This window comes from Melospiza melodia, chromosome 11 (assembly GCF_035770615.1).
Source record: "Melospiza melodia melodia isolate bMelMel2 chromosome 11, bMelMel2.pri, whole genome shotgun sequence".
Lineage (NCBI taxonomy): Eukaryota > Metazoa > Chordata > Aves > Passeriformes > Passerellidae > Melospiza > Melospiza melodia.
Window position 1 is genome coordinate 2828732 of NC_086204.1, and position 15792 is coordinate 2844523.

General features: G+C 47.2%; 1 protein-coding gene across 3 annotated transcripts in view; it reads left to right on the top strand.

Annotated features, from left to right (window-relative positions):
- Positions 1–12331, top strand: part of MTA1 (metastasis associated 1) — a 74052-nt gene extending 61721 nt beyond the window's left edge. For 2 of the 3 annotated variants that reach the window (XM_063165311.1, XM_063165312.1), the window contains 3 exons: positions 3720–3751; positions 6560–6711; positions 10695–12331. In XM_063165311.1, coding sequence (XP_063021381.1) covers positions 3720–3751; positions 6560–6711; positions 10695–10833 — 323 coding nt within the window. In that variant the 3' untranslated portion in view covers positions 10834–12331. The remainder of the gene's footprint in view (positions 1–3719; positions 3752–6559; positions 6712–10694) is intronic. The other variant, XM_063165313.1, reaches the window with a different exon arrangement.
- The last annotated feature ends 3461 nt before the right edge of the window (positions 12332–15792 follow it).

The window sequence follows — 15792 nt, forward strand, 5'->3', positions numbered from 1 at the left end:
GCCATTGAGGTGCTGAGTCTCAGAGGATGGGACTGGAGCAGCAAAGAACATGTCTAGAGTCAGGCATCCAGTGGGACCAGATGTGCTGGTTTGCTTTCCATTGGGAAATGAGATTCTCCTTTGCTCTCTTGTGTTTTTGAGTGCCAGCTGTCCCCTACTCCCACAACGTGCTCTTGGGGCAGTGCTGTAGTTGCTGCTGGAGGTTTAGGCATTCTCTCATTCAGATTATTTTTTTAACAAATCCTAAACCATGAGATGCAAATGACATGAGATTGTTGGAACAGGTTGTTTGACTGAGACGTGGTTTCCCTGTCCTCAAAAGACACCACAGAGCTGCCAAGTAGCAGCAGTAACAGACTTGTGTTGCTGTTTGACTGCAGTCCTTCCCCACCTGTATTTCTCTGGGACAAAGTCTGTTCACCTGCAGCTTTGGTACTTCAGGAATGAAGGGATCATTGGGGCATAGTAACCTGCTGGACTGCTTTTCATCCCAAATCTCTGACTGTGCTTAGCTTGAGGAGCAGTTCTGAGGTCCTTGGCACTGAGCTGTGGGGAGCAGCCCTGCCCTGAGGGTGCCAGTTAATCTCTGCAGTGATCAGCTGTTTCATTGCCATGGCAGTGAGGTGTACAGTTGGCTGTGGCAAAGGACATTTATGATTCTCTGCAGCTATAGCTTCAATTGACTTTGTTATTTCAGTGTATAGAGGAGACTGGCAGGAAGAATTGGATGGCAAGAGATTTTCTACAGCTTTGGGTTCTTTTCAATGCTACTCCTAACATTTAGTCTGGAATTTTGAGAGTATATTTCAATTTCTTTGGCTGCAAAAGAGTGGAAGACCTGCTTAGATTTGTCACTGTATACCTTTACACTTTGTGGTTTTAGAAGTATGGTGAATCCTGAAAACACTTCCTTTTGTTGTTTGTGTGTTTTTCTGACATTTGGAGGAGGTCAGTGTTGATGCTGATGTGGAGCTGTGCAAATTCAAGCAGTTGGACCTTAGATCTCATCAGAAGGATTAATCACATTTTTTTACCCTGTGTCTTCTCTAGACCTTCCTCCATAAAGTATACTCAGATTATTTTTTTTTTTTCCTGGAGAGGAGCTGCCAGAACTGTTATATTTTGCTCCTGATTTAAATTCTTACGCTATCTTATTTTTAACCTGCTTGTGGATGCATGGAGAGACATCTCTCAAATCTTCCTCTGTGAAAGTGGAGCAGGCACGTGGGGCAGGTGTGGGTCTGGCATGGTGAGTTCTCTGCCTGTGCCACCACTCACCCACAGACACAGGTTTGGTTTAGTTTTTAGAGGTGCCTGTCTCCCAGGCTTCCTCTCTCACACAGAAGCCACCAAAAGCTTTTGGGTGAAAATCCATTGTTTCCAGAGCAGATGCATCCTGTTGACTTGCCAGCAGTTCCACAGTGGGTTACAGATGTGCTGTCTCTGTGCCTCTCTTTGGTGGTGATTGTGCATGGAGGTTGCTCATTAATAGCAGTGCCTTGGCTGCATGTGCTCTTACTGTGATATTATTTTTAATTGCAGACTGAATAAGGTCATTTTAGTGCCTGTTTTCATTCTTTCAGACTCCAGTTATTGAAGTGTGACTAAAGTGAAAATTCATGGATTAATTCACCAATATTAATATGCTAATTGATACCTTATTGCTGTGAAAGCAAGGGTATAAATTGCATTGAAGCTGTAGCTTTGTTTTGTGTCCTATTTTATTGCAGCAAAAAGTTGTCATGGGCAGCTTTATCCCAGAAATGGCAGTTTGGGAGGGAGCTGTGTTCCTGCTGTTAGCACTGCTTCTGTGCTGCTTGAGGGCTCTGGGGCTCAGAGCAAGCAGCAGCTCAGCCTTTGTTCAGTTTGCATCCCTCAGCTTCTCACCATGGAATATTCTGGTTTCATTCTGGTGCTTGGAAGTAGCACTGTTTACTGTCTGTTGTACACCCAGCAATAGTCTGTGCAGCAGCAGCCACATATCAGGACAGTCTTTTCTGGCATCAGGGGTGTTCTTACTACAAGAAAAGAACTGATCTGGAGTGTGGTTGAAAGAAAACATGTGGCTTCAATCCAAGGACTAGCATCAGTTGATTTACATCTCAGGGTTTCTGTGAATGGAGAAAACATAATCTCTCAGTTAGGGAAGGGGGAGGAAAGTAACAAGTGCTGGAGCTTAGCTCTGAGGCTGACAGATTCTGGCTGCATCCTGCTGGCTGTGCTGTTTCCCAGCATCCATGGAGCCCTTTGTCCATCCATCCATCCCAAACAGCTGCTCACAGCTGTGTTTTGGATGCTGTGCTTGCTCCCATGTAAAAACAAATGATTATCTGGTGCCTACACTGCCTTTGTCAACACCCAAAGGTTGTTACTGGCCTTCTTACTGGTGCCTGGTACATCTGTCCTGCAGGCTTGCTGGAGATATTTTTGGCAGCTATTTCTCCATCTCTGTGGACAAAAATGCAGCAAGAGCTGAAACCATGTGTCTTCCCATTTGAAGCAGCCAACAGTTTAACATCTACACAGGATGGAAAATGCACTTGATAGAAACTGATGATTCTAGTGTGGTATATTGTGATGTACTCAATGCTCAGGAAATGTCCCCTGCTTCACCCTCCTTGCTCCTGACACTACTGTGCCCTGTGTTTTCTGTCACACTTGATGCAAGAGAACTTCCAGGAACCTGCTGGAATACAGACCATGAGCTGTGAAAGTTCATTCTTGCTGGTTTCTTTAAAAAGTTTTTAATCCCAGCTAACTCTCTATCAATGGGAAGATTCAAAGATCATCTGAATGTGAAAGGAGGATTCATACTGAGACCTTTTGCAGACAGCAATAGCATTTGCTGATGCCTGTCCTGTAGGACCTGTTGGATTTGCTGCACTGACATTTTGGTTCTCAGCCAGAAGGGGCTGAGGAAGGTGGTTTGGTGCACAGATGGTAATGAAGTGGTGTCTTCTGGGAATGTGCATCTTGTAAAACCAAACAGTGCTAGCAAACAGCTTTACTGGGTCTCCCAGTCCATGGTGTGCCAGGCTGTGCTGCCTGACAGCAGCAGGCCTTTCCCTGAGACCCCTGCAGGCTCCTGTGTGCGCTCAGTGCAGCTGGGGGCAGCTTGAGGGGTGCCTGAGAGCACAGCACAGGCCCTGGTGCTGTGTGTGCCTGGGAGAGGGCTCTGGGAGAGCTCAGTGGCTGTGCTCTGTGCCTCAGGAGGTGTTTGCTCGTGGCAGGTTCAGCAGATCCACTCTGTTTGCTCCCAGCCTGTAGCTGACGTCAGAGCTGAGCGGTTCCCAGGGGACCCAAGGAGGATAAGGAAGATTCTGTTTGTTGCTGCCTTGACAGTGAATAATGCCTTCCACTTTCTCCTCCTTGACGTCAGTGAATGTCTCAGAGTGAAGGAGAATGTCAGATTTTTCCCCAGATGCACAGCAAGGGAGGTGTGCTTCTAGTGCTAGTGGGAAGCAGGGTTTGAGTACATGGAGAAGGGACTGGGTGAGTGGAACGTGTTTGTGACTTGGGGCCTCTGCTCTTCAAACCACGTTGCCAAGGGAGCTTTTCTCAGTCACCTTCCTAGGAGGGCAGAGTCAGTTCAGTAGGCAGCTCTAGCTGAGCAAAACAACACAGTTGTAATCATAGCTGCGTGTGTTTTGATTTTGTACTTTTTTCTGTCTTGGAAAAGCAATGGTCTTACCAGCTCTATTCTCTTTCCTGTTTGTTAGGTCTGCCTAACCACGGACAAACCAGACAAATGGTAAGAGAATGTTCATTTAACCAAAACAGGGAAAGAAGAATTATTAACCCACAGTAGATAGAACACCCCATTAAACCGTAGTGCTTCACTTCCACCTTTGCTGTTTGCAGCTGGTCATAATTCCCAATTCACTGAAAAAGGAAAAAATACTGTTTTGGGGCATCTAAATCATCTTAGTTGTTAAATACTATTTAAAACTCAAATCTATCTACCTTTATATCTATAAATGAGATCCTGTTTTGAACAGAGCATTTTGTTTCTGCTCATGCAGAAACTGAGTGGCTGCTTCCAGCAAAGTTCTGGGATGTGTTTCTAGGTGGAATGTGTTTCCCTGAAGGAGAAAAGTTTAAATGATGGAAGGGTTTGTTTGGAAAACAGTTTCTTTTTACATTTTTTTAGCGAGTTGGTGTGCAAGTTACCTGCTGAGAATGCTTTTATTTTACATTCTTTTTTTTTTTTTTTTTTTTTGAGTAAAAAATATTTGTAGCCTTTCATCTGTTTGCTGAGTTTAATCAAAGGACAGAAGCAAATAGCCAGTCTGATTGATGTGTCTCTGGCAGAATGCTTTCTCACTAAATTGTGAAGGGGCCAGTGCAAAGGCTGTGCATCCCTTCCCCCCTTGCACGTGGCTTATGGGAAACAACTTCAAGCATACGTTTTTCCCCCCCAAAATGATCTCCTGATGTTGATCAAGTGGAGCTTGCCTCGTTAGCTGCAGTGCCACAAGGCATCAGTGTCAGCAGGGTCCCTGTGACACAGGTCAGCAGCAGCAGGGGTGGCTGATGGTCACTGCACAGTGGTCACAGGCTTTATTCAGCGTTTGGGGAAGTGAGCCCCGGCCTGAGGGGAGGCCAGAACATGGGTGTGCCAGGCTGCTTGGGGTGACAGAGCATTCCTTTGGTTTGTTCCTCCATCTGAAGTGGTAAATTGTACTCCTCCATCAATTCAGCTTCATTCCGTGTCACTGAGAAGACTGGCTACTTGTTTGTGTCTGCTGAATAAACCAACTCAGAGCAGAGGGAGAAAGCTCTGATGACTTCATACTTTTTAGGTGTTTTAGTGTGGAACTCCCAGCACTGCCTCGATTCCATGTTGCCCAATCAAGTGTGAATGAAAAATTAAAGGTCCTCATTTAGGATGTATCATTCAAAATAGATTTCACCATGTAGGCAGAGGAAGGGCAGCCTGGAAGCACAGGAGTGCCTTTTCTAGGTATTTCCAGTAACTTTTTCTGCAGTTGTTCTCCTGTGTATCTTGCATATGTGGAGAAAATATGCTTTGCAACCTTAATGAATGGAGAAACCTGGAGGGGCTAAAATTAAAGCCATCAGAAAAGCTTTTATTTGAAACCTTTTGCTTAACAAATGTCAAATCTAAAAGCAATTGTTGAAGTGTTTCAGTGGTCTGCAGTGGTGCTGAAGCTGTCTTGTATAATATGGAGCTGGGCAACTAAGAAATTAAATTCTTACTGCACTTGTATGCAACAGTTTTAAAGAGCTTAGGTTTTTAAAAGGTGGGGGGTTTGTTTGTTTAGCTCTAAAGCCCTGATGCTCTACAGGAAGCAGATCTTGCTGTAGAGCAGTTGATTAAGGCTGGTCAAAAAATAAGTTATTATCATTTTCTGTTTTCTGCTCAGATAAAAAATGGGATATACTCTGGGATTTGTTGGGTTTCCCCCCTTGGTTTTTTAGACTGAATTCCTCCCTTTCTAAGTCAGGATGTTAAAATTCAGTTCGTTATTGCAATGACCTGATTTGAAGTCCCCATATCCACACCATTCCTTTCGAGGTGGGTCTCCCAGGGCAGACATCCCTCACACACACACTCAGGTTCCCACTCCGTGGGCAGAAGGGGAAGCCTTGGTGCATCTGGGGAGATGGCCTGTGAAATACCACAATTGAGTTTATGCCAGGGCGTTTTCTGACCAGCTTTAATTCATGCATATCAAATTTTCTGGGCCTTCATTTTGCATCTTTCCCAGCTGCTCAGTGTTACTGATTTCAGTGGGATTTCTCAATGTGCTGATCAGCAGGAAGAGGGGCAGCAGCACTGGACTTCAGTGATCAAGGACAGCTGCATTTGAGAAGCTTAACACTTTGCTCCCTTTCATCTGCACCTCTCTTAATAACAGCTCATGTTTTTCCAGCTGAGTGTAAGGGGCTTACTGTGAGTCTGGAAAATGATGCCTGTGTTGATTTGCAAAGCAAATGTGTTGTTATGGGAAGTCTGTGGTGTTCAATACTAACAGGGTTTTATCATGAAAGCTGCTAAGCTTTGTAGTACTACATTTGTTTTCAACAACATATTTAATTCTATACTATCCTCATTAAATATTGACCTCCCTAGAACAAAAAGGATGTGGGTAAGTTTGGTACTCCAGAATAACTGTAAATTCTGATTCTTGTATTTGATTTGCCCTGTAGCTAATTTCCTTCCATGAAATCAATAGAGTTGCTCTAGATTTATGGTAGTAGCTGAAATCTGAGTCTGATGCTCAATCTTTTGAACTTGATGTCATCTTTCAGACACAAGGCACAAATTATTGGTAATGCCTCCCATTTATTATTTGTCCTGTCGCTGAAGTATTGCTGTCCTATTGCATATCGAAGGCGCCTGACTTGTTCTGCTTGTGAACAATTGCTTATGTGTGAATTCTGTGTTCAGTCCTGGGCCAGAGGGGGAGGTATTTACCTTAAACCCTCAGCAAGCCATACAAAAACTTGAATTCTCTTTTCCTTTGTGTGCTCAGCACATGTTGCTGCAGGTTTGTTGCAGGCCCTAACTGTGCTGTTTTATGTGTCACGTTAGGGACCAAGCCGAAACTTGCTGCTCAATGGGAAATCATACCCAACAAAAGTCCGATTAATTCGTGGTGGATCCATGCCTCCAGTGAAAAGGAGGAGGATGAACTGGATTGATGCACCAGATGATGTTTTTTACATGGCCACTGAAGAAACCAGGTAGGAAATGTGGTGTTTCAGAGGATTTAAGGGGATGTCTGTTGTTTTGTGGGTGCTGCAGCTGGTGTTGTGGTTAGAGGGAGGGAAATGATCATGCACTTACGTTCCAGAGAAAGCAGATTCTTGTTCTTCTTGCAGAGCAGTTGCTGTAGAGATGGATGCCAAGGGGAGGAAGGCTGAGGTGGGAATTCACCTGGTTCAGACCCATCAGTGCCCTCACAGGTCCCATCTCAGTGGGACAGGATAGGGCTCTCCTGGCTCATGGGTGACAGCGAGCAGCAGAGCCTCCTACACACATGTCCTCTTGCATGCTGAACTCTGGCATTACCCCTCAAGACATCTCCACGTGTGTGGGGGTCCTGGAACCTGCCAGTGACAGAGGGTTTCTACAGGCTGAGCTGACTCATTTGTGATTTGCATTTGCCACCAGTAGCAGTGAGATTTAGTCCCACAGTGTCAGTCTTCCTCCTTTGGTGGTACTGCTTCTGCTAGTCCTAATTCTTCTTGTTGGTCTGCCCACAGGATAAAAATAGTAGAAGAAACTTTCCTTGTGTGAGTTTCACTTCAAACTGTTTACAAACTGCTGACAGAGTGGTAGAAGCTATGTGACCCAATCCCTCAGGCAAAGTTCCCAGTACTGGTATTCCTAGGATGGGAGTGTTGCTCCTGGGTGTGAGGAGAAGTTAGAGAAAAATTGGCTTGTGTGGTTTCCTCCCAAGAACTTGATGCCTCCCTTCTGGGTGACCTTGAGGAAGGTCAGAGCAAAGCTGCAGCCCTGCTTTCCAGCCCTCCCTGGCAGCAGACGTGGTGTCTGGCTTCTGTCTTGGTCTGAAGCCTGGAGTTATCAACACTTGCACTATCAGTGAGTGCCCCAGGAGCAGAGCAGCACTTACCTTCCCCTCCACTTGCAGAGATGGACCTGGCAATTACTGGATGTCTGAGCCCTTCAAGTGACCAAGGAGGTCGGGAGTTTTAGGGCTTTGTCTCTTCTGGTACTACTAAATTTGGCACTGCTCTTGAGTCTTCATTTGTTCAGCACAAAGGTCACAGTTGAGAGTCCTGGTATCTCCAAATTTCTCCTTAACCTACAAAGCTTTTCAAGAGTCAAGGAACTATTCTGTGGGCCTAGTATCAAAGATGGGCTTTGTAGAATAGGTAGTACCAGTAACATTCAAGTTACTAACCACTGATCTATTGGATGATCAGTTTTCAGTCCAGGAAACACCTTGTTGGAACTCAGAAGACACGTGAAATTAATTTCCTGGTCAGACTTGTTCCTATGGACACCTTTAATGCAACTGTGCATTTCACACCAGCTCATATCTTTGCCATGTCTTTCCCTTTTCCTTTCTGTGCCTGCAAGATACTGTGAAAGAAAGAAGTTATATATGGAATTCCATATAGAATTGAAAATAAAGTGAGAGAAGGATTTCATTTTCAGGGGAAGCAGTTTTCTGATTACTGCTGTTGCTCTGATAGAGAGGTACTGGGATCCTGTTGCAGCTGTCAGATTCATGTGCCATTGGGGACACAGGGTATGCACTCCTTAGATGCTCAAGGCTTGTTTCATAATCCTGCATCTAGGGAGCTCTTTTTGACATCTGCACCATCCAAGGCACATTAAATACTCCAGGTACATGGTGGCAGCCTTGTTAGTACAAGGTCCTGCCCTTTGACCTGGACAGAACTGTGACAATATTCACCCAGTCTGGTGTTGGTTGTGACAATAATTTACTGTAGACACAGAATCCTCTGCTCAAACAGAACCACTGACAGAGGCAGGAAGGATCAGTCCCACAGCAACCAGCACAACTCTAATGAAAGTCGTGGTGATAGACATCAGCTCAGTAAGATCTTATCACTTCCATTTAAAAATAGAGAGAGAGAGAGAGAGAGAAAAAAGGAAAAAAAAAAACACCCAGGCTTCTTTGTCTGACAGCCATGCTGCTTAGCTGAGTGATGAGTGGTGAAAGGAGATTTTTGGCAGGCTGTGAAGAGCAGGGAAGCCTGAGCGATGGAGCATTGTCAGTGGCACGGGTTTTCTGTCGGGCATTTCACCTCTAACTTTTCCCTGAACCATCTGCTGCATTCCAGTGTCAGGAATGTAAGACTTGTTTGTGAGCTCTGAAACAATTTGAGCTTTGTGTTGGCTCCCTAGCAATCAATCTAGCTGCAATATCTGCATCTCGTCCTCCAGCTGAGGGTCAGGCTGTGTTTTCAGTCACAGCAAGTAGGTTTCCCTGAAGTTTTACACGCTCCCCCTCTCCCCTTTCTGTGTAGCTCTGTTGAGAACGCAGCAGAGGTGCTGGAAAACTCTGTGGCTCTGAAGGAGCAGTTTGAAAAGTTGGTCGAATGAAAGGAGTAAGTTTTGAATTGAAGGCTCCCAGTGAGGAGCTGGCATTTCTAACTCAGGCAAGCGGAGGCAGCGGTGACCTGATCAGAATCCAGAGTGCTGCAGGACGTGTTTCTGATGGCAGCCTGGCTGATGGAGCACACATGGATGCTGCAAGGAGCTCTGCTGGCTTAAAGGGGATCAACTGCAGTCAAACATCTTGGAAAAGTCATTAAATCAGGATTTTATTTTCTCTCTCCCCCACCACCACTTTGCCAGCTTGTTTTCACCTCTCCTCGCCCTTTTAGTTTGAGAGGGTGCTGGAGAAATGAGGACACTGGGCAAACAAAAAATGTGTCTGTCTAATTGCAGCAGCTTGTCCTGCTCAGTGGGCAAAAAAACCAAGTGAAGAGATGACCAAATCTGATAAGTGATTCAAAATCTTCAGCTGCAGTTGATGGTTTGTCAGTTCTGGTGGTGCTAAGGGTAAGTTTTTGAGGATAAGGGAGGTATTTTGACCACTTTCTTCAGCAGCCATCACATCTTAAAGGCAGAAATCATAGCACAGTGACAGGCATCAGCTCAGTGAGAAGCTCTCTATTCCACTGACAAATAAACCAAACCAACCAGCCAAAACCACAACCAACAAAAGGGGGTTTTGGCCTCAATAGTGTTCCTTAAATGAAGTTGGGGGATAGGTGGCTGAAATGTGGGCTGCAGAGCCCTTCCTCTCTTGTCTCTTGTGGTCAGGCAAAACCTTGTTCTGTCAGGAGCCTGTGAGGGAAGGCAGTGCTGCCTTATCAGACCCTTCTTGTTGCCCCAGTTCCTGAGCTGAAGACTCATAGTGGGTACTGGTGGGTATACATAGTATGTACATAGTGGGTACTCTTGTGACTATTTGTTATTTTCCTTTCTAATCTCTGTGTGCCTTTGACCACCACAACATGCTCTGTATAGAAGAATGCCTCATTTTAATGACACAGTACATTTTTCATTGTTGCTGCATTTTTGGGTTTGGATGGGGATTTTTAATGATACCAGGCTCAGAGAAAAAGGAAGTATTAAGAAAAACAAGCAATCATTCAGTATTTGTCTCTGTCTAATTTACTTTGGTAATTTTAAAGCTTTGGTGTGTCTTTCTGTCCATATGGAAAACAGCTTCCTGCATCTGATAGGATTTGTTGCCAGTGTTGTACATATAGGGAAATCCTTAACCAAATACAAGGTGTGAATATTGCCCATCTCTGGGCTGGGCACACGCAGTGTGGGAGAAGGGGAAACAAAACACCCTGTTGGTGTTGCCTTGGCTTTGTAAACTTCCCCAGAGCTACCTGCAGCACATCAAAATAAATTCAGAATAAATCAATGGTGTGGAAACTGGCTATCCTGACTATTTCAGTGCTTTGTTCCCAGCAAGGCACCCTGGTCTTACCAGGCTGGACCAGAATGCCTTCTGCAGGGGAGGGATTCTGGAGCAGAGGCTGCAGTTTCCTGTTTGCTGGGGGGTTTATAAATCAGAGAATGTGAGTTTCCCAGGGCAGCCATTGCAGCAGGAGCCATCGTCAGCCAGCCCAGCAGGCGTGTGCGGGCCCCGTCTGCCCTGGAGGAGCGGAGCCTGTGTAATCCGTGCCTTTCTCCCTCCTGTCTGCAGGAAAATCCGCAAGCTGCTCTCCTCCTCGGAAGCCAAGCGAGCCGCCAGACGCCCCTACAAGCCGATTATCCTGCGGCCCATGCAGGCGGTGCAGCTCCGCCAGCCCATGAACGATGAGCCCATCATCATCGAGGATTAACGCCGGCAATCTCCTGCAGTACCTACTCGAGTTTCCATGGCTACAGCATTGAGCTAACTGTTGAAGAGAGGGAACTTTTGAGGAACTGTTTTGCATCTTTTAAACCCTTAAAAGGAACTCGGCCCTGCTCTGAGCCTCTGACCACAGACTGCTCTCTCTCTCTGTCTCTCTCTCTCTTGCACTCTCTCCTATCTTTTTTTCTTATCTTTTCCTTTTTTTTCTTTTTTTTTTTTTTTAATTTTTAGTAGCCTTCTTTCCCTTTTGCTTCTACCCCTTTTGTAGAAGGGGGAGGGAAAGTAAGTTTAACTTATTAAGAGAATGTGGACTAGTACTTTTTAGCTTTGTTTCCTCTTCTGATGTACGAAGAGCTAGAACCCTTCATTTTGTGACTGAGCTATCGTTGCAAAGCCATTTTATGAGGCTGTGTTGTAAGATTTCTCTTTTCTTTTCTCTTTTTTTTTTTTAATTTTGTGGACGGTGCCATTTTTTTAATTTCATTTATATTATTTCTTTTGTAGATAAATTTCCAATCTTTGACTGATATTTGAAAATAGGAGCTGAAAGCCAGCCCCAGGTTCAGCCAGCTTTCTTTGGTCCTGTCCCTTCTGTTTTTTGGATCTTTTTGTACAGCCAGTTGTGCTCATGCACAAGACAGACCAACTCAGGCTGAGAAAGGAGTGAGCTAAGAACTGAAGAACCTTGCAGAACATTACACTAACGCTGTGTGCAGTGGAGCCAGGCTGCCAGAATTAGGTGTCCTTACTCTAGTTGCTCTCTGGGAGATGTGGCGTTTCTCCCAGGAACCAGCATTTGCGTGCTGCCTTCTCTGTGACATCTGGGATCCTACGTGCTGCTAGCAGTAGGCCCAGCAAGTGTAATGGATTGCTTTGCTCTGGCTCCAAGAGTCAAGTACACCAATGCCCAGGGACATTTTGCTTAGAACTCTGAACCTGTTTGTGCATCAGTGCTTTTGGACACGTTTCCCAGGATGAGACCTGGTTTCTCTTTAATTGCGTTACTGTATTTTTCCCATTTTGAAGGGACTTTAAATTGCAGCTGGGTTTTCATTTGAACATATTGTGTCTGAATTTAAGTGGTTTTTTCCCCCCTTGACATTTCTTGTGTTTGAGGTTTCTTGCATCTCTTCGACTTCTTATGTATTTGCAAGTCTGTATCATTTCTTTTTCATATGTCTTGTCACGGCAGTGCATTTGCTGGATGCCCTGCTCGGTTTTGAAAGGATGTAAACTATCATTTGCAACTTGTGCTGATCTGTACATGTACCTGCCTCAAGCAGACACAGCATGTAATAACCCCCAAGTCATTCCATATGTGTCAGCGGTGAGATGAGCCAAAGTTGTATTTGGGTTATCACAGTCCAACCGTGATTCTGTGCAACTCTGTTAACCCGCCGGGTTAGACGGAAAGGAATCCCCACAAAATGAAAACAATTCAGTTAACTTTACTTAATAAACCTGGAAAGTGAGCTTTTGTGAAACATCTGCTTTTTGTCTCTTCTGAAAAGCCGCCCTTGTTCAGGTTCCACATGCCTGGGGCTCACAGCCCTGCACCTTCCATCCCATCCCTGGGCTGTGTCCTGCTCTCCAGGGTCCCTGGGCCAGCCCTACAGGGCAAGACTCCGAGTCACTCGTAGTTTGATTCCTCCCCTGTGCAGTTCAAACATTTCCTTGCGCTTCAGAGGCATCTCCCTCCTCCTCCTCCTCCTCAAACAGGCAGCAGATGCGGGGCTGGCCTCTGAATGAGCCCTTTGTCCACAGCAGCTCCTGGTCCTGCTGCTCTGGGCCTGCCTCTGGCGTGTGGCAGAGGGACATCCCTGGGGGTCAGCAGCCCAGCCCGTGGGCAGTTCTGAGCTCTGCATTGCTCTGTCCTCTCACATGAGCAGCATGGGCTCCTCTGCATTGCCCTGTCCTCCCACATGAGCAGCATGGGCTCCTCTGCATTGCCCTGTCCTCCCACATGAGCAGCATGGGCTCCTCTGCATTGCCCTGTCCTCCCACATGAGCAGCATGGGCTCCGTGTTTGCTCTCGTTTGCTGCTCAGGAGTGCTGAGATTCACCCCGTGGCTGTGAGCACCTGTGCACCCTGGCAGGTTTAAGTGTATCCTGTGCTACAGGTCAGGCTTTCCTGTCCTCAGCTTAAAAGTGAGACAGGACAGACATCCCTGAAGCATGTGCTACTCAGGAAGGGCACAAAAGCCCTCTGGCTGCGAGCAGCACCAGTGACCATTGGCAGTTTTACTTTGTCACCATCAATCCTTAGGATGAACCCTCTGTACTTAAGAAACACCGGCTGCAGGAGGGTTTTGTAACACTTCTGTCTCTGTGAGGGCAAGCGCTCTTGTGGATTCCTTCCGGTAGCAAAAGGAAATCTGAACACATCACGTTGGAAAACCCCGGGTCCGAGCTGGCCCCCGCAGTGCCTGGGCTGGAGCTGCTGCTGTGCTGGGGATCCCGGGGATGGAGCAGCTCGGACAGCCCGGGGGGATGGAGCAGATCGGACAGCCCGGGGTGCTGGAGCTGCTGCTGTGCTGGGGATCCCGGGGATGGAGCAGCTCGGACAGCCCGGGGGGATGGAGCAGCTGCCGTGCTGGGGATCCCGGGGATGGAGCAGCTCGGACAGCCCGGGGTGCTGGGGCTGCTGCCGTGCTGGGGATCCCGGGGCCGGGGCTGAGCTCTCCATGAGCCCGGCAGAGGCTCCGGCTGCACCGAGAGCACAAGAACCACTTGGGGGTGCCAGCCCTGCGGTTTCCAACAGCTTAAAAGCTTTCTTGGAGCGGCTCCAGAGATTGCTCTGGGAAGGAGTCCAGGCAAGGAGAGCGAGCACGTCCTGTGCTGCCCTAACTTTGAAGGACCCTTGCGTGTCCTTCGATAGAGATGCTGTTTTCTGGCGTGCGGTAGCAGGCTCCCCTGGCATGTGTTTGTTTCACTGGCTTACATTTGTACCAGCTTGGGAGGGAGGCTGGAAGATCCCTTTGGCCACCAAAGGAAAACGCTGCCTCTTGGGAAGTGCAGGGAGTGTTAGGTCCAGGCACTGCCCCGTCCAAGCCTGAGGGGTCACTCCCTTGGGCTGCTGCTGTCACAGCCCCTCCTGTGCCAGCCTCTCCTCTGTATTCACACTCCTGTGCTGTTGCTGCAGGAATTGCCTTTGGTTATTCACCCTCGCGCTCTAGAGCCTTGTCAAAATAGAAGTGTTCACACAGCTGGGGCAATGTCCCATTTTCCAGGTCCCTTCCTCTCCTTGCTTCCCACCTCCAAAGGAGCCCCTGAGATTGTCGGGGTCGAGAGCCTGGAGCTGGGAAGTGCTTGCCCACCCGGACAGGCCAGGTCTGTCGGGATGTAATAAGTGTTGCCATGTTCATTTGGGTATTTTCCCTTAGCTGTGTGTCCCCGGCATCCCAATCCCTCCTTCCCCTCTCTGCCATGCAGCCGTGGGAGCAGAGATGTCACAGGCCCAGCTGTGATCCCCGGGAGAGCACTGTGCTCACGTGGATGGAGCATGCTGGCCTCCAGACTCAGTGCCATGCCATGCCTGCGATTTTACAGGCTTAAAAAGAAGCAGGAAGCTGCTCAGGAAAGTATTTTAAAAACAAAACAAAAATCCAAACATTCCTACAATACTTCATGCCAAAATGCTTTTGTTACAGATTTCATTTTTTTTTAAGTTAACTTGGGTGTTTTGGGGGCGCTTTTTTACATTGCATTTTGCATTTTACCAGCTTGTCAGTAGCAGCTCTCTGTGATCTCTGCTTTTGCTGCTGTAACATGAAGGCAGCGCCCTGACCGTAACAGCACTGATGAAACAATATGAAAAAAAGCAAAGTATGACCAAAACTAACAATTCCAAACCTGGCATTCCTGCTGTGGGAGGAGGGCTGTAACTGGGACACTATTGGAGAGTTGTAAAACAAAATACACGCTGAAATTTTCTTTTGAAATGGAAATTTGGAGCCGGTGCCAGCTCTGCTGCGGGCTCTGGCTCTCTGTGCAAGTGTTACACAAGCCAGACCTTGGGAAGCCGGAGAGGCTCTTTGGGATGGTGGGATTGCATCACGGCGGAGCTGCTTCCCACTGCCACTCGAGGAGGGGGCACTCACCGGTTCACAGGGGATGAGCAGTGGCACGGGAGGTGTGCCAGCCTGCTGGGGGATTTGTGGGGACAGCACAAATAAAATGTGGCAGATTTTGACTATGAGGAGAAGGAAGGAATTTGACTAACTTACAGAAACTGGACCTTGAATCTTTTCTATTTTTCTTAATCCATCAAGAGGGCACAGACGTAAGAACACCATTAACCCAAATAGGCTTTGGCAGCAGCATTAGAGGGAGAAAGGAAAGATCACTGCAGAAAGGCAAGTCGAGGCATGACAGCCCTCTCTGGCTGGTGAGAGAGGGTTTGTTTGGGGTTTTTCCTGTAAATGCAGTCAGTGCCTTTCAAGGTCAGCCTGCAAGAGCCAACAGTGATGGGATCTGCCGTGATCCCCAGAACATGAACGTGTCTGGAGTGTGGGTGGTGTTTATGGCCCTTGCCAAGGCAGGAGGCTGGGGTGGCCCACGTCCCCCTGTCCCTCCTGCCCTCGTTCCCTGCCTGGGCACTGACAGAAGGGTTTTGCCCTGCCTGAGCAGCTTCAAAACCTGGTGGCAGACTCAGTCTCTGACAATCACGTTTCACCCATGCAGGAGGAGGAAAGCTGCCTCAAGAAAAGACACACAGTAAATTCAGATGGGTTGTGGGGCTGGGGCTTGTCTCCACCTCTTCTTCTGCCTGGAAGAAAGTCAGGGCAGGTCAGGGTTGAAGCACACTTGATTCCTGCCCTGGGCTTTGCAAGTTCATTCACCACATTCCTGGAATGAGAATGAATAACATAAATTCAGCATCTTTCTGCAGACAGCTTCCTCCCTTCCCTCCTGCAAGGGGACTCTCCACCTGGATCCAGTGCTC